A 19,032-nucleotide genomic window follows, 5' to 3' on the forward strand; every position below is an offset into this window, starting at 1 on the left:
GGATCTCAAACACATTGGCTCCCGAACAAATCAGCTCCAGAACAAACAAAACCCAGAAGTGAGTGTTCCGGTTTTTGAACATTCTTTTGGAAGCTGAACATCCGACAGGAGCTCCCTGCAGCCAATCAGAAGCCACGCTTTGGTTTTCAAACGTTTCGAACGTTTGGTTTTAAAGTCAAACGGACTTCTGGAACAGATTCCGTTCAATTTCCAAGGTACGATTGTATACACAATGCGGAAGAAACACCTAATTACCAAAAAGCAATAAAAGCATAACTTTAAAATAATCAACTTATATCAAATAAAGCAGCATTCAACAATCCTTTAGAATATAAAAGTAAGCAGTAAAATTAAATGTCAGCAAAAAAATAATTAAACAATTTACACTTAACAATTACAATAAAGAATTATTAAAGTATAATCAATAAAAATAATGGCATGTCACAATGCATAATATACCACAAAACATATAAAACCATGTAAATGGATCAAATTGAGAAGCAAGGACACACAAATTTAAAAATAATTATTAAAAAAAATCCCTGAACTCCTCTTCTCTCTTCTCAACTGCTTCTGAATTTCATCACCTCCTGAATTTCTCCCTTGGCCAACACGTTCTGCCTATTCTACTTTTCAGTTGTGGCTTTGCTGATATTTTTGCTGTTAGCTTTTTCATTTATTTATTTTTAATTTTTAAAATATCCTGTACTTGTTTGCCACTTTGACTCGTTCAGTCTCGAGCTGGGACGGTGGGATATAAATGTTCTCAATAAATAAACAAAGGAAAAACCAGATGTGTGAATATTCACTGAGCCTTCTCAACATAGCTTTTGTTTCAACACTGCACAGTATCTGACAGCTGGCATGTATATAGCCAACATTTGAGAGCATCCGACAGGTTACCAGCCGGAATCTTGACAGCTGACTTATAACTCGCTCTGGCATGCAGTAACATTAGAGAAAGGCATGCAACCTGATGGAAAACCACGGCAAATGGGAACGGAAGTGATGGAATTGGGTGCAAATTAAGGAATGCATAAGAAGAAAAGAACCGTGGAATATTATTTTAATATAGAGAGAGAGACTCTTGTGTGAACACAGATTGTAAGATTTACTGTTGTTTAATATGGAGGAATGGTTGTTGAAGTTATTGGAGATAATGTTGATATGTTTGATTAGAGAAAAACTATTGCTCATATTTCTCAGTAACAGTAATTAGAGAATCCCTTTTGGACTTCTTGTGTGAAAAGGAAAATGAATTAATCTGGCACATTTGGGTTGGAGGTTTGGGAAAATATTGCCTAACAGAAAGTAGATCAGTCAGATGTCATTCTAGAGTGAATATTTTGAGTAATTTCTTTTACATATGTAACTGACAGACAGATAATCAGAAGTCCTGTTGTTTTTCCTCTTTTTCCTCTCTTTTTCCTTCTATTTTTTTGCTTTCCTTTGGTATTTTCTTTTCTCTCTCTCACTCTGTTTTTGTTTTTGTTTAGATTAGTTTCTTTTATCTTATTGTATTATGAAAAAGCTTTAACAAAATCTTATTTTTTAAAAAAAGAAACAGGCATGCGACCTTTAAGAAATGAATTTACTAATGAATCGCTTTTTTAAAAAAAATCATTTACTAAATTAAGCAACATTTTTTTAAAAAAGAAAGTGAATTGTTTTTAACATATCTTAACAAACATCATATTTTATGCTTCAATTTTACAGAGGAGAGAAGGCATCTGCAGATTTAGTTATTAATTACTCGGTTTATTTATTAAAACTCATTTGAGTAAGGGTTAGTATATGACAAGCTCCAATAACTGAAGCAATCAGTATCTGACAGCTACTAACAGCTGGCATTCGCCAGCAATTAATATTGGACAGTATCTGTTCCACTATTTTCAACAGAATTTAATAAATGTGGGTTTTAACTGTTTACCTTTCCTCTAGAACGGAGATAATGAAATTTGAGGTCAAGTGCTCAGTTGGTCCCCTTCATGGATCACTGCCTTGCCATGGTGAAGGGGCTTTAATAACTCAGAGAAGCTATGAGTTATGCCGTTCAGGGCCACCCAAGATGGACAGGTCATAGTGGAGAGTTTTGACCAAACGTGATCCACCTGAGCAGGAACCGGCAAGCCACTCCAGTATGACTGCCAAGAAAACTCCATGGACAAAGGTGGTCCGTATAGTTAAAGCCATGGTTTTCCCAGTAGTGATGTATGGAAGTGAGAGCTGGACCATAAAGAAGGCTGATCGCTGAAGAATTGATGCTTTTGAATTATGGTGCTGGAGGAGACTCTTGAGAGTCCCATGGACTGCAAGCAGATCAAACCTATCCATTCTGAAGGAAATCAGCCCTGAGTGCTCACTGGAAGGACAGATCGTGAAGCTGAGGCTCAGTACTTTGGCCACCTCATGAGAAGAGAAGACTCCCTGGAAAAGACCCTTATGTTGGGAAAGATGGAGGGCACAAGGAGAAGGGGACGACAGAGGACGAGATGGTTGGATAGTGTTCTTGAAGCTACAAACATGAGTTTGACCAAACTGTGGGAGGCAGTGGAAAACAGGAGTGCCTGGCGTGCTCTGGTCCATGGGGTCACCAAGAGCTGGACACAACTAAACGACTAAACAACAACAAGCTCAGTTGGTAGAGCATGAGACTCTTAATCTGAGAAACACGGGTGTGTACCCCACATTGAACAAAAGATTTATGCACAGCAGGAGGTTAGACTAGATGAGATTTTGATCCTTTCCCATTCTAAAATTCCATGTTTCTATGATATACTGCCATCAAGTTTTAAAAATTTGAAATCTGGGCGGATTTTGAAATGTTGCAGAATTCCCTTTTGCTTTTTGCTGACTGCTCTACTACATTGGAGGTCAATAGGCATACAAAGATATGTGTATGTTCTATTAGGGCTGGTTTTCAACACCATGATACCATCACCAGCTAACCATCACGATATACTGATATATCACAATGTCTGAAATAAGGATGGAGCTATGTAGAGGCCTTGGCTGGCTTCACAGTTTTTCCCCACGCTGTGAATTTCGGATAGCCCACACACATCATGATTCACGATATATTGCCAGGTCAAAGATTATGAAACCGATATCATGATATGGACTTGGATACGGTTTGGGGTGATATATTGCCCAGCCTTAGTTCTAGTATGGCAAAATTTGTATACAGTGGAACCCTCGGGTTGCGACTGGTGCAAACCCGGAAGAATCGGAATGGATTACTTCTGGGATCACGCTGTTCGTGTACGCGCAGAAGCGCTAAATCGCACCACACATGCGCAGAAGTGATGATTTGGGTTGTGGCATTTTCAGGTGGCGGCAGGGCCTCTGGAACGGATCCCCATCGTAACCCGAGAACCAGTGTGGTATAGTGGTTAAGAGAAGTGGACTCGTTATCTGGTGAACTGGGTTCGATTCCCCGCTCCTCCACATGCAGCTGCTGGGTGACCTTGGGCCAGTCACACTTCTTTGAAGTCTCTCAGCTCACTCACCTCACAGGGTGTTTGTTGTGGGGGAGGAAGGGAAAGGAGATTGTTAGCCGCTTTGAGACTCTTTAGGGGGAGTGAAAGGCGGCGTATCAAATCCAAACTCCCTTCCCTTCCTGAGGTTCCACTGTATATAATTTTCCATTTTAATGGAATGGGGCAGGAAATTGCTGCAGTTACCTGTTTCCCTTAAGGGTCTTCGGGATGAAAATATTTAATACTCAGTTATGGACCCGTACTTCATCAATTAGAATAAGACGACAACTAGAATAAGAAGATTCAACATGCAGAGATAGTGTTTGGTTTCCTCCAGCCAGTGTCAGCTTCTTCCAACCACTGACCCTCTCTCACTTCTCCCTCTCTGCATGATATGGATCCTGCAGTCAGAAATCCTGTGTGGTCTAGACAGCTGCTTCCCTTTGGCAACTTGAACTTAAAGATGCTTAAACGCTTATTTTGTGTCCATAATTAAGACAGTGACCCCAAACCCAATGACCCGAGTATGGCAATAAGCTACATGAATGGGGAAACAGATTTAAATGTTACCATGCAGACACTCCTCCCTCACATCTCATTCCTTTACTCTTAAGTAGAAATGTTTTCAAATAATCTTGTTACACTGGAGTGAGTGAACTTGGAATCAGCATGCTTCCTTGACTATGTACACCATGGGTAGGCAAACTAAGGCCCCGGGGCTGGATCCGGCCCAATCGCCTTCTAAATCTGGCCCACGGACGGTCCAGGAATCAGCATGTTTTTACATGAGTAGAATGTATCCTTTTATTTAAAATGAATCTCTGGGTTATTTGTGGGGCCTGCCTTGTGTTTTTACATGAACAGAATGTGTGCTTTTATTTAATATGCATTTGTGGGGCATAGGAATTCGTTCATTCCCCCCCCCCAAAATATAGTCTGCCCTCCCACATAGTCTGAGGGACAGTGGACTGCCCCCCTGCTGAAAAAGTTTACTGACCCCTGATGTACACCATACCTACAAAACACATTTTCCTTCTCAAAGTATCCTTGGCACTGCTATTTCTTGACATCCAATGGTCTTTAAAAATGTGTTGGGGGGTATTTTTGTTTTTTACTTTTATTATGTACAGTGGTAGCTCTGGTTGCGAACGGGATCCATTCTGGAGCCCCGTTTGCAACATGAGCAGAACGCAACCCGCGTCTGCGCGTGTCACGATTTGCCGCTTCTGCGCATGCGCGTGGCGCCATTTTGAGCGTCTGCGCATGTGCGAGCGGTGAAACTCGGAAGTAACCCTTTCCGGTACTTCTGGGTCGCCGCAGGACGCAACCTGAAAACGCTCAACCTGAAGCAAACGCAAGACGAGGTATGACTGTATTTTGGGTTTTAAAATTGTGATTTTATGTTGCATCCGCCCTGAGACCTGCGGGTATAAGGCAGTATACAAATATAATAAGTGAAAATAATAAAATAAGCTTTAGGTAATCTTTCCTCTCCTGTCCCCCAGATGCTTTCTATGCCCTTTCACCCTCAGCCCTGAGAAAAATGCTGATTGACGCCACATGAGCGCCCTCAAGCGGTAGCTGCAATAAAGGCACATTTTAGCACAGGCTACAGCCACCCATTTTCACGATTTCCTCTGGCTATATTTCACAGCTACAACTGTGATGGAACATCAGGAATAAACAAAGCAGTCATGGATCAAGATTTCACAGAGAACTGATGTTATTTGCGGATATCTTACAAGGGGGGGGGGGGAATAAAACTATATTGCAGCTAAGCCAGGGCATGGAAAAAGAATCTCTGGTCTGTTATTATGCCAAATTCCATATCCTAAGATATTTTAACTTCCATTTCTCTTCCCACGTTGATAAAGATCACGCCTTTATTCGACTCGTTTAATCAAAAGCCAGGACGAAACCAAAAGAGCAATTTTGTCCTCATTGCTCTGAGCCACACAGATAAAGCCTATTCAAATCTGGGGTAAAACACAGGGCAATGGGGATTTTTACAGTTTCTCGCAGCAATTATAAAACACAACAGCAAGTCAGAAAATCAACGCACAGGCTTAAATTTAGTTTACAATGATAGGGGATTTTAATTCACAACTATAAAACCCAGTTGCTATTCCTAGACACACACTGCCACCTTCTGGGGAAAGGATCCTGAGAGTTAATGCGCATGGAAATGGAATGGCAGAATGAGCTACCAGACTGCTCGCCATAAGAACCGAGCTCTATTTTCAGTCGTCAAATCATTTTTATGGAGTTTTTATAATTACATTGCAACAAAGCTAAAGAAAAACAGGGAAATGAAATGAAAATATCACAGAGAGCAGAGGATCTATGTTGTCCCTCAATTCCATGATTCTGTGGCTCTATCTACAAACTCTGTCTCTCTCTCTCTATCACACACACACACACATACACACACTCTTCAAGATCAGCATGATGATGTCTTGTAATAAGGCAGGAATACCAAGACTTGCACCCAGAACTTTTACATTCGACCTACTAAGGAGCAGATGACATTTTGAACACCAGCTTTTTACAACATGCAAATCCAAACCTTTGCATGGTTAAGCTCCACTTGCCTAGTGCCAATTAAGTGTGCACAGGGCTGCAACCTAAGGGCCTGATCCCACTGAGTTCACTGTGTTTTATCCTCTAATAAGGACAGAATAGGCATTATACGGGTCATTGGGCTACTGTGACTGCTTTGCTCTGTTCCTTATAACATCTAGTTTAACAAACGCATTACATGGCTTTGCATTGCCTATGCTCCACCTCCACCCCATACCCAATGGCTGCTGACAGCTGGAACGACACTATTTCACATATCGGGTTGAAGTAGACATTACTGGGAAGAGGGGGTGAAAGAGACATGGCGACATGGAGCAGGGGCAGCTCAGTGTCTCCCACAATGCCTAGCGTGCACAGGATTGGAGCCTAATAATAATAATAATAATAATTTATTTATACCCCCCACATCTGGCTGGGTTTCCCCAGCCACTCTGGGCGGCTCCCAACAGAATATTAAAAACACGATAAAACATCAAACATTTAAAAAGTCCCTAAATAGGGCTGCCTTCAGATGTCTTCTAAAAGTCAGATAGTTGTTTATTTCCTTGACATCTAGTGGGAGGGCATTCCACAGGGAGGGCGCCACTACCGAGAAGGCCCTCTGCCTGGTTCCCTGTAACCTCACTTCTTGCAGTGAGGGAACTGCCAGAAGGCCCTCGGAGCTGGACCTCAGTGTTAGGGCTGAACGATGGGCGTAAAGAGGCTCCTTACTTGCATGCTTATTCAGAAGTAAGTTCCACTATGTTCACTGTGCTTCCCAGTATTCCAGAACTGCAATTTAAGTCCTGCTGAAGTTATTGGGACTTACTTCTGAGCAAGCATACTGAGGACCAGATATACAGTTGCAGCCCAAAACACATATACAGTGGTACCTTGGGTTAAGTACTCAATTCATTCTGGAGGTCTGTTCTTAACCTGAAGCACCACTTTAGCTAATGGGGCCTCCTGCTTCCGCCATGCCACCAGAGCACAATTTCTGTTCTTATCCTGAAGCAAAGTTCTTAACCTGAAACACTATTTCTGGGTTAGCGGAGTCTGTAACCTGAAGCGTATGTAACCCGAGGTACCACTGTAATTGAAAGTAACCCCGCTTGAAATTGATGCTACTTAATAAACATCAGAGTAAGTTCAAGACACTGAGTTGTCTTTCACAATTATAATGTCTTTCATTCCTACAATTACATGCATCGTGTTAGAATCTTCCTAATATCCCTTCAAGTTAACAATGGTTAGCTTTCAACAGGATAGTTTTCAGCATGTGCAATTTAGTTTAGGACAGACTTTATTTCTGAATTGATTTATAGCAGTGTTTTTGAGCTTAATAAGACAAACCACAATTCCCTTTTTGTTACCATCAGTAGTTCTTTTCTGATTTCTAGATCATATGGATGGATCATAGACCACGTTATGCATGCTGTTTCAAAAACAGAACAAATGTTTACCTGGATGGCACATTTCATGATGTCCTTCCATGTTTTGTCCACAGAGGTGAATCGCCTCCCTTCTTCGGGCATCTGAGCCATAATGTCAGGAGAACTGAAAATTGGCTCCAGATACAACCAAGTGGCCTGAACTTTGAGCCATTCATCCAAGATCTCCTGCACCAGCAAAAGTTTTGCTTCCCATTCCCTGCAAAACAGAACACACAGAGTTTTCAGATCCTTGCTTACAGAAGCAACCTTTCTCTTGGGATGAACACCCAAGGCGCATAGTAAGTCTAAAAATTCCATACACCTGTAGAACTGGGAGTAAGGAAAAAATGCTAGCTCCGATGTAGTTCTCTCTCATGGTTTCACAAAGGAAAGCAGTTCCAGAGCCTGTCCTTACCCAACAACACAATGCTTCATGCCCTGTTCCCTTTCCCAACCTTGGCTGGGGAGTCCATACAGTGAAATGCAAATTTTGTACCAAAAAGTCTCAGGCTATTAAGGTTGAGCATAAAAGGTGTAACTAATTTCCATAGTAACAACAATAACAAAAATTTATTATTTATACCCTGCCCATTTAGCTGGGTTTTTCCACACCATTCTGGGCAGCTCCCAACAGAATGTTAAAAACACGACAAAACATCAGACATTAAAAACTTCCCTAAACAGGGCTGCCTTCAGATGTCTTCTAAAAGTCAGATGGTTGTGTATTTCCTTGACCTGCGCCTCCATGAACAGCTGTGAGTCCAAAATGACTCCCAGGCTGCGCACCTGGTCCTTCAGGGGTACAGTCACCCCATTCAGGACCAGGGAGTCCACCACACCCGCCGCCCCCTGTCCCCCCAAAACAGTACTTCTGTCTTGTCAGGATTCAACCTCAATCTGTTCACCACCATCCATCCGCCAACCACTTCCAGACATTCACACAGGACCTTCACCGCCTTCACTGGTTCTGATTTAAAAGAGAGGTAGAGCTGAGTATCATCCGCATACTGATGAACACCCAGGCCAAACCCACATGGGAGAGATGATGATGATGATGATGATGATGATGATGATGATGGCATATACAGACGGGGGGGGGGGGGTTGTATCTCAGTACCTACTGCATTGTGTAGTTTTTTAAATCATATGTGTGACTTCCACCCTCTAAAAGTTGTAGTGTAGATATGATTTAACGCGTGACCTATGTTATGTTAAATTAAAATAAAATAAAAACCAATTCTGCTTTTTTCTAGATTGATCAGTTTAATGCAGAGGAGGCGGCGTATGGGGGAGAGGACGGAACCCTGAGGCACCCCACAAGTGAGAGCCCAGGGGTCTGAACACTCATTCCCCAACACCACTTTCTGGACATGGCCCAGGAGGAAGGAGCAGAACCATTGTATAAGAGTGCCCCCAGCTCCCAGCTCCTCTAGATGGTCCAGAAGGATTTCATGGTCGATGGTATCAAATCCATAGACCTGTCCAATTTGCCTGCTTATTTAGTACCCACTCTTTGGTTTTTTGTAAAGGCAAGAGGAGAGTGACACAGGAGAAGCAGGAGTACGTCTGTACAGAAACATAAAACCAATACGTATTATGTTTTCACTCAGCATTTTACTTCACAGGGTTCCTGTGAGATTGCATGATGTAAGAATGGTAGGGCCCAAGTAGGGACTGGTGGGAAATTAAGCAGAGGGTGGGCTCTGGGAGCCAAACTCTCCCTCCACCATACTGCTTTCCCTCCAAAAAATGTCCTAACTACTTTCCCTCCCAGAGGAGGCTACTTCCAGTTTCAAAGGGGGGGGGGGGAGAGAAAAACCACAGGAATTAAGGGGGATTGAGAGTTTACCTCTCTTCTCCAGCCTGCCCTATACTTTAAACTACCTTCCTCCCATGTTGACTTTATATGAAATCAGTGATTTGCTTTTTTCACAATGGTCTGCCACTCTCGCATGTCCTTTGAGCCCTAAATAGCTTTGAATGCTCTACACCACAAATCAAACAAGGCCACTTGTGCGCTATGTTATTGACGCCGCCCCCTTAGGAAATATTTTACCTCATCTTCTTTTCATAAGGTTTAATGAAAGGAGATCCTCTCATGGTCTGCGTTTTAACAATGTGGTCATCCAGCAACATCTGAATATCATCCACAGACGATAAAATGTGAGTCCCGGTTTCCCTGTAAGGAAGAAGAACAAATTCCATGGCATCCCATTCTGAAATCATTTTCACCATGGCCTTCTCAAGCGAATGCTCTTTGCTGGCTGTTTCACTGATGCCTTCGAATTTTTCCAAGAACGACTCTAGGTGCATATCAATATAGGAAGAGACAGTAGAATCTTCGGAGGGCTTCAGAGGGAACCCGGCGATTTCTGACATGGCTTCCCAATGCCGGTCTTGCAAGCCGGGGTTGCAAATCACTTGGATCAACGGAATGTGCTCCTTAAATTCCTCCACTTTTGTCCTGACCCTCGTTGTTAGAAATAAGGCATTTGGGGAATCGTGGAAGGTTTTTTCCAGTTTGTACAATGCACGCCAGTAGTTCCCTGTATCCATCTCAACTGTATCCGGGTTCACCTTGGTGAATATTCCATCCATCCAGTTTCTGTATTTGGTGTTAAACTCTACTGCCATATCATAAAGCCGAAGGTACGGATTTAGGGTATCTTGGATTTTTTTACGTTGAGGATACTGAGATGCTAACCACCCGTACGCCTCCTCCTCTGCATTAAACTGATCAATCTAGAGAAAAAGCAGATTTTTTTTAAAGTAACATAATGTAGGTCACATGTTAAATCATATCTACACTACAACTTTTAGAAGGTGGAAGTCATGCATATGATATAAAAATCTACACAATGCAGTAGGTACTGAGATACCAAAAAAAAAAAACCCTGCTGTGTATGCCATTATTATTATTATTATTATTATTATTATTATTATTATTATTAACCCACCCGTCTAGCTGGGTTTCCCCAGCCACTCTGGGCGGCTCCCAACAGAACATTAAAAACACAATAAAAGATCAAACATTAAAAACTTCCCTAAAGAGGGCTGCTTTAAAATGTCTTCTAAAAGTCAGTTGTGTATTTCCTTGACATCTGATGGTTTCTGCCCCGAGATGGAAAGAAGATGTAGTACAAAGCAAGGAAGAGTGGCTAATTAAATTAATGGATTATGCCAAAATGGCAAGATTAACGGATGTAATAAGAAACCAAGAAGAAGAGGTTTTTTTATTAAAGATTGGGGGAAATTTGTGGAATTATTTGAAAAACTCACGTATGCAAATAAGCTCATTAGCAGGATTAACGTAAAACAAGCTGTTGAACATATCATTAAGAGAAGCTAAAGAATAAACTAAAGATGGGGTAATGTGGAAAATGCAGTATGAAAATTAAAATTAAAAAGAAACCACAAAAGGGGAGGGAAGGAAATCAAATATATGTATATTAGAAAGGTTTGTGATTTGTGTTTTTGTCTGTAAATATTTGAAAAACCAAAATGTATATATACAGTTGTACCTTGGTTGTCAAACGCTTTGGCACTTGTACGTTTTGGCTCCCGAATGCCGCAAACCCGGAAGTGAGTGTTCTGGTTTGCGAACGTTTTTTGGAAGCTGAACATCCAACACGGCTTCCGATTGAGTGCAGGAAGCTCCTGCAGCCAATCGGAAGCCGCACCTTGGTTTCCGAACATTTTTGGAAGTTTTCACTACTCTGACTTCAACAAACCTGACATCATCGAGGTTGTCCGGTATATTGCAGGTAGCCGTGGATTCCCAAAAACGACCTCGCAGACAGAATGAGGAGGCCTGGCAGCCCGCATTTGCCAGAATTGAATCTGAGACCTTCTATATGGTCTGCCATTGAGCTAAAAGCCACCATCCTCTATGAAGACAAACCCAAAGCCTTACCTTATCAGCAGCTGCATCTAGCTTTGTATTCAACGCCTGGGCTTTTTTCAGGTACCGGTTGATTTCCTGAAGGTCCCCGTAAGAATAAAATTCTTCAACTTGCTTTGCATAACTCTCCAGCTCCTCGACAAATCTTTCACAGCGCATCTAATAAAAAGTTGCCGATATGAGACAGAGACAGAGGCATGCATGCACACCATATAGTATTAGAATACGAGGGCAGAAGTTTATTTTTACATATTTAGTATGCCTTTTGTCACTGGGGCGGGTGGCGGGACGCGGGTGGCACTGTGGGTTAAAGCCTCAGTGCCTAGGACTTGCCGATCGAAAGGTCGGCGGTTCGAATCCCCGCGGCGGGGTGCGCTCCCGTTGCTCGGTCCCAGCGCCTGCCAACCTAGCAGTTCGAAAGTACCCCCGGGTGCAAGTAGATAAATAGGGACCGCTTACTAGCGGGAAGGTAAACGGCGTTCCGTGTGCTGTGCTGGCTCTCCAGATGCAGCTTGTCACGCTGGCCACATGACCCGGAAGTGTCTCCGGACAGCGCTGGCCCCCGGCCTATAGAGTGAGATGGGCGCACAACCCTAGAGTCTGGCAAGACTGGCCCGTATGGGCAGGGGTACCTTTACCTTTTTTGTCACTGGGTTTGCACTGGGTTTCCTTGTTTAGGGAAGCTTTTCATGTTTGATGTATTACAGTATTTTAATATTTTTTTGGAAGCCGCCCAGAGTGGCTGGAGAAGCCCAGCCAGATGGGCAGGGTATAAATTTTTTTTTATTATTATTATTATTATTATTATTATTATTATTATTATTATTACAAGAAATAAAAAATACAGAAGACCAGTACTGTAATGCAAGTGAGAGCCAAGGTTCTAAAACAGCCTAGCCATAAAGCCTATTAAGCAGGCATCCCCAAACTCGGCCCTCCAGATGTTTTGGGACTACAACTCCCATCATCCCTGACCACTGATCCTGTTAGCTAGGGATGATGGGAGTTGTAGTCCCAAAACATCTGGAGGGCCAAGTTTGGGGGTGCCTGCTACAAAGCAATTAATGTAACTATTTCCCATGGAACTATTACACATAAAACCTTTAGGATTATGACTTATATTTTAAAAGGTAGGTCGGGATGCTTTGTGAGCTAACAGGTTAAGGCCCCAGCCCAGCTGTAGAAGCACAGAACCACAGAAATGTGGAGTTGGAAGGGACCCCGAGGGTCATCTAGTCCAACCCCCTGCAATGCAGGAATCTCAATGAAATCATCCGTGGCAGATGGCCATCCAACCTCTGCTCAAAAACCTCCAAGGAAGGGCAAATGTTTCTGTATATCATCCCCATTTGCTGGATGGATCAGGGCGGAAATACTTTACTGCTGGGATTTTGGTAGGTCAGATCTGTTAAGTTGTGGGTGAACATATCAGGCAACACAGTGATTCTTCAAACAGCTCTTCTTTATTCAGAGGCCACAACAGAACTGAACTGAAGGGCTCAGTCAGCCTGCTTATATAGAGCTCCAGTACAACGTTACTGTAGCAACTTTCTAAAACTGCCCAATCACTGAACGTCACTTTTGATCCTTCATTTGCATAACTATCTACAGTATCCATCCAATCATTGAACGTCACTTTTGATCCTTCATTTGCATAACTATCTACAGTATCCATCCAATCATTGAACGTCATTTTTGATCCTTCATTTGCATAACTATCTACAGTATCCATCCAATCATTGAACGTCACTTTTGATCCTTCATTTGCATAACTATCTACAGTATCCATCCAATCATTGAACGTCACTTTTGATCCTTCATTTGCATAACTATCTACAGTATCCATCCAATCATTGAACGTCACTTTTGATCCTTCATTTGCATAACTATCTACAGTATCCATCCAATCATTGAACGTCACTTTTGATCCTTCATTTGCATAACGATCTACAGTATCCATCCAATCACTGAACGTCACTTTTGATCCTTCATTTGCATAACTATCTACAGTATCCCCCTGCTGACCCAGGGTGAGAACATAACAAGATCACACTATTAAAAGGAGTAAAGCCCAAATTGGCTCTTGCCTTGAGCAAGTTAACTGATATCCACTTGCTTTAAAATAAGCACTATCAACACAGCAATCCACAGTATTATCCCAGTAAACCAAGTACAGTGGTACCTCAGGTTACAGACACTTCAGGTTACAGACTCCGCTACCCCAGAAGTAGTACCTCGGGTTAAGAACTTTACCTCAGGATGAGAACAGAAATCACGCGGTGGAGGCAGCGGGAGGCCCCATTAGCTAAAGTGGTACCTCAGGTTAAGAACAGTTTCAGAATTAAGAACGAATTAAGTTCTTAACCCGAGGTACCACTGTACCTTTAAAAAAAGAAGAACTGAACGCTTACTTTAAGCCCTTCTTGAAATTGTTCTGTTTTCTCCTTAATGATCTTTCTGTGTTCTTCAAAAATCTCCCCCATTCGCCCATACCACTGAAAGACACTGTTGTTCAGTCGAATATCTACTGGCGAAAGATTTGTACACTCTATCAGGAACGCAAGGCAGTTTTTAGAGTCAATTAATCTCTGCTCCATCTCCAGCATGTCAACTGTTTCCACTTTCTCGATATAAGCCTAGTGGGGGAAGAAACAACAACCGATTCATGCTCTTGGTGGCAAACATGTTTTAGCACTCTTTCAACCTGAAAAAAATTCATTTGCAGTGGTACCTCAGGTTACAGGTGCTTCAGGTTACAGACTCTGCTAACCCAGAAATAGTACCTTGGGTTAAGTACTTTGCTTCAGGATGAGAACAGAAATCGTGTGGCGGCATCGGGAGGCCCCATTAGCTAAAGTGGTACCTCAGGTTAAGAACAGTTTCAGGTTAAGAACAGACCTCCTGAACGAATTAAGTTCTTAACCCGAGGTACCACTGTATTGCATTTTAATGGACCACTAGTATTTATGCAGGGACCCAGGTGGCGCTGTGGGTTAAACCACAGAGCCTAGGACTTGCCAATCAGAAGGTCAGCAGTTCGAATCCCCGCAACGGGGGTGAGCTCCCGTTGCTCAGTCCCTGCTCCTGCCAACCTAGCAGTTCGAAAGCACGTCAAAGTGCAAGGAGATAAATAGGTACCGCTCCGGCGGGAATGTAAACGGTGTTTCCGTGCATTGCTCTGGTTCACCAGAAGTGGCTTAGTCATGCTGGCCACATGACCCGGAAGCTGTACGCCGGCTCCCTCGGCCAGTAAAGCGAGATGAGCGCTGCAACCCCAGAGTCGGCCACGACTGGACCTAATGGTCAGAGGTCCCTTTACCTTTAGTATTTATTCATTTATTTATTTTTAAACATAAAGTACAGCCACACTCCAAGACAGAATTAGGTTTGCTTAGATATGGAGAAAGGAATTCCAAATAGAGTCATTAAAGTGTGCTTTATAAAAATTTGTTAAGCCAAAAAGGAAGGAAACATGGGGGGGGGCACTTCTCCTGGGCGGTACTTTTGTGTAGCCTGTGTGGATTCTTAGAATTGAGATAACCTTTTGTTTTCAGTTTTTTTAAAGTAAATTTATTTCCTTGTAAAAAGAAATGCATACCTTAAATTCCATTAGTTCGTGTGTATTTGATGGAGTGGAAAGGGCCTTCTCTGCTATCTTTTCAAACTCTTCACACAGCCTGGAGTTGGAAAAGCAAATTAGATAGATTTGGTAGATAGACAGAAACATACATGCAACAGATTTGAGAAAGCAATCCTTTTCACATTCCAGTGACGCAGTGCCTTTCGGTCTCAGCGATGAGCAGACTTCAGGCTTCCTAGAACTCCTAGATCCACCACCCAGAATCCTCCAGAAAAATAATCTCTCAAAGGACCTGTTGATGGCATTTTCCCATTGTACTGTGGAGAGTGTATTAACTTATGGTCTCTGTGTGTGGTTTGAGAGCTGCATGGTCAGAGAAAAAACAATGCTGTCCAAGGTTGTAAAGACTGCAGAGAGAATAATTGGGCGCACTCATCCCACCTTGGATCAAATCTATGCTTCCAGGTGCCATAAGAAAGCACCCCGAAAATTATCTCTTTCAGCTTCTGCCTTCTGGAAGAAGGTACAGGGTTATAAAGACTAGGACTAGCTGCCTGAGAAACAGTTTCTATTCAAATGCTATCTTGGTTTTAAACGCAATGTAAGGTAGTCTCTATGTGAGTATATTGTATTCAATTATGGGGTATCAGAGTTTTTAGGGGCTAACCAGGCTGGGATATTTGGGATAGCAGGCTTGTTGGTTTTTGAATGTCTGATGTAGATTTTTTTCAATTTCGTTGTTCTGTATGGGACAATGACAATAAAGATTATCGTATCGTATCATATAGAAGAATTTGGAGCCCTGTGTTCATTCTGCCCCCAGGGCTTTTGCACAAAAATCCACTCCGGGTTAGCTTCCCCCTCCAACCAGCTTTCTTCGTTTCAGCAGTAAAATGTGGACGAGTAATTTTGTTGTCTTCATTCTAAAACAATCAGAAGCCAGTAATTATCGCCTATGTAATTCAAATCTACCAAGAGATCCAAGTCTACCTTCTATCTTGACTTAAGCATCCTTCTACAACAGAGGAGAAGGGAAGACCTACGCACTCCCCATTCTGAATGTCTTTTATAAAACAATTCCACAACCAGGCAGCGTCAGAGAGAGGGCAGGCAGAGTTGTGCTGCGGAAGAGAAAACTGTCGCTTTACTGGGAACAGGGACCATACGATACGGCCCAATCCTTTGCGCAGAACTGCCAAACCTATCAAGAAACAACGCAAGGGGCAAAAAAATATAGCCCGATCAATTATAATTGAGCGATAACTTGAGTGAGGTGCGTAGTGGCATGAGAACATATAGGGCAGCGAGAACAGAGCATCTTTAAAAAAAGATTCACACATGCAAACAGCCTTCCAAGTGCACAACCAAGGCTGATGAAGACGTGCATTTGGACACAGGCATTCCCATCCACATGGCATTCTCAAACAGGCCCAATTGAATCGACTGCATCAGAATTGAGGAGCCTCAGGCTCAGGGCTAAATGTGACCATTCCATCTTCTCCTGCATGGTCCCTTCCAACTCTCTACAACTCTATGATTTTTGCCTGGCTGGGATGCATCCTTGAACTCTGATGATGCCACTTTGCTGAGGAGCAAAAACCTCAGATTTTTGTATGGGTGCCGTGTAGCTAATTGCACAAAGGAAAGAGTTACGTCCATTGACCCTCCCACCTTTCCTCTGGCCACATCCACCACTGGCCCACAGACCTGGAAGGCTGGAAAAAAGTTGCCCAAACTTATACTGGGTACACCTTTTCACGTGGTTACAGATCCAGATCCTAAACTGCAGCCATCAGTTGTTACAAATTAGGTGCCCCCCTATTAGACTTGGATCAGGGCCACAGTTGATTGTACTTTTTTAAAAAAAAGATATTACTCTTACTTCGTATTTAGATCCTGGTGGTCTTTGAACATTTTGGCAATGATTTTGGAACAAATAGCATCAGCTCGTTTTGTCAGCGTTCTAATCAGTTCATCACAGTGCAACTCAAACATTCCGAGACGAATAACCTGCAGCACAAATACGGGTGAGAAATTTGTTAATCACAGAAAGCAATAATCCCCCCCCAAAAAAAAAAAAATTACAGAGAACCACAGCTAATCCTGCTAATCATTTGCATTTTTTTCTTTCTAAACATCCTGGAGAGGCTAAAAAGGTAAAAGATAAAGGACCCCTGGACGGTTAAGTCCAGTCAAAGGCGGCTATGGGGTTGCGGCGTTCATCTCGCTTTCAGGCCAAGGGAGCCGGCGTTTGTCCACAGACAGCTTTCCTGGTCATGTGGCCAGCATGACTAAACCGCTTCCGGTGCAATGGAACACCATGACAGAAACTGGAGTGCATGGAAATGCCATTTATCTTCCCACCGCAGTGGTACTTATTTATCTACTTGCACTGGTGTGCTTTCGAACTGCTAGGTTGGCAGGAGCTGGGACCGAGCAACAGGAGCTCACCCTGTCACGAGGATTCGAACTTCCAACCTTCTGATCTACAAGCCCAAGAGGCTCAGTGATTTAGACCACAGCGCCACCCATGTCCTGGAGAACACTAAATGAAACTGCCCAGCCCACTTCCATTCATGCATTACCTTTCTAGAATTGTACTGAATTTCATCCCGGAGGTTTTGATACTGGGCAATCGCTCCTGTTATTTCGTCATACGTGTGCTCCTCCGAAAGGAACTGATCGATGTCCCGATCTGCTTGTTTGTTTATCAAATCGTGGTATTTGTCGTAGAGTTTGAGGTGCTCGATAGGCGCCACGCTCTGCTTGGCAATCTCATCTCTCACCTTCTTTTTATGCGCTTCCAAAATTTCATCCAGGATTACGGGTCTCAAGTTCAAGGATCTGGTCTTGCTTTCAGGCTTTCAAAACAAGATATATGCATAGTTTCTCTTACTTTTAGTATTTTGCTTTGCTTTTTTATTAATAGAAAAATTGAGCGTGCAATATTTTATCAAGTTATACGGGGCAATCCTATACTGAAGATGTACCAGCTGAATAGATTTGTGACCTAGCAGAAGATGTGCTATGTCAGCAGGTCAGATATTATTATTATTATTATTATTATTATTATTATTATTATTATTATTATTTCTTCTTTATACCCTGCCCTGGGTGGCTCCCAACAACATATTAAAAACACAATAAAACATCAAACATTTAAAATTTCCCTAAACAGGGCTGCCTTCAGGAGTATGTTACTGAGAAATCATCCCCTCCGATGTCAACAGAGCTTACTTCCAGGGAAGTAACAGTTCAGATCTATAGCTCACAAGGTATAGTTCAGTTTTTTAGCTCAAGGCTGGCAGAAAAGCAACAAACTATGTTATTAAGAGAATTGCTTACCCACTTTGAATAAAGCTTGGTCTCCACTCTGGGCAGCAGGTTAACAGCTTTCACCATAACTGAATAAATATTCAGAAATATGACTTCATAGTCAGAAAATGTAGGCTCAAACTTAACATTCTCGTTTTCAAGGATCAGCCTTATTATAAATCCCGAGTGTTCATAGGCTCGATGAGATTTCTGCCGAAAAGGAACTAAATGCATTAGCTAGCATACAGAAGAGAAAGCAATCAGGCTCAATGTATCATAATAATACATAATACATCAAATCTCCAACTATCATAATACATAATACATCAAATCTCCAACCCTGCGCTTGTCATCTGAGGCCCTTGTCTCTGCCCCCCATCCCAGAGAGGTTCAGAGGGTGGCAACAAGAGAATAGGCCTTTTTCTGTGGCGGTTCCCCGGAATGCTCTCTCCAGAGAGACTTGCCTAGTGCCATCATTACATGTCTTTAGGTGCTAGGCAAAAACATTCCCCTTTACCCAGGCCTGGGACGCGGGTGGCGCTGTGGGTAAAAGCCTCAGCGCCTAGGGCTTGCCGATCGAAAGGTCGGCGGTTCGAATCCCCGCGGCGGGGTGCGCTCCCGTTGCTCGGTCCCAGCGCCTGCCAACCTAGCAGTTCGAAAGCACCCCCGGGTGCAAGTAGATAAATAGGGACCGCTTACACGCGGGAAGGTAAACGGCGTTTCCGTGTGTGGCTCTGGCTCGCCAGAGCAGCGATGTCACGCTGG

At 42.8% G+C, this 19,032-nt stretch overlaps 1 protein-coding gene across 1 annotated transcript in view; it reads right to left on the reverse strand.

Annotated features, from left to right (window-relative positions):
* DNAH7 (dynein axonemal heavy chain 7) overlaps positions 1-19,032 on the reverse strand; it is a 155,821-nt gene that overhangs the window by 110,420 nt on the left and 26,369 nt on the right. The window contains exons 11-18 of the mRNA XM_077917415.1: positions 18,298-18,477; positions 17,538-17,813; positions 16,835-16,962; positions 14,971-15,049; positions 13,784-14,008; positions 11,385-11,531; positions 9,528-10,213; positions 7,502-7,688 (exon numbers count right to left, since the gene is read on the reverse strand). Of these exons, the coding sequence (XP_077773541.1) occupies positions 7,502-7,688; positions 9,528-10,213; positions 11,385-11,531; positions 13,784-14,008; positions 14,971-15,049; positions 16,835-16,962; positions 17,538-17,813; positions 18,298-18,477 (1,908 nt within the window). The remainder of the gene's footprint in view (positions 1-7,501; positions 7,689-9,527; positions 10,214-11,384; positions 11,532-13,783; positions 14,009-14,970; positions 15,050-16,834; positions 16,963-17,537; positions 17,814-18,297; positions 18,478-19,032) is intronic.

Source organism: Podarcis muralis, chromosome 1 (genome assembly GCF_964188315.1).
Source record: "Podarcis muralis chromosome 1, rPodMur119.hap1.1, whole genome shotgun sequence".
NCBI lineage: Eukaryota > Metazoa > Chordata > Lepidosauria > Squamata > Lacertidae > Podarcis > Podarcis muralis.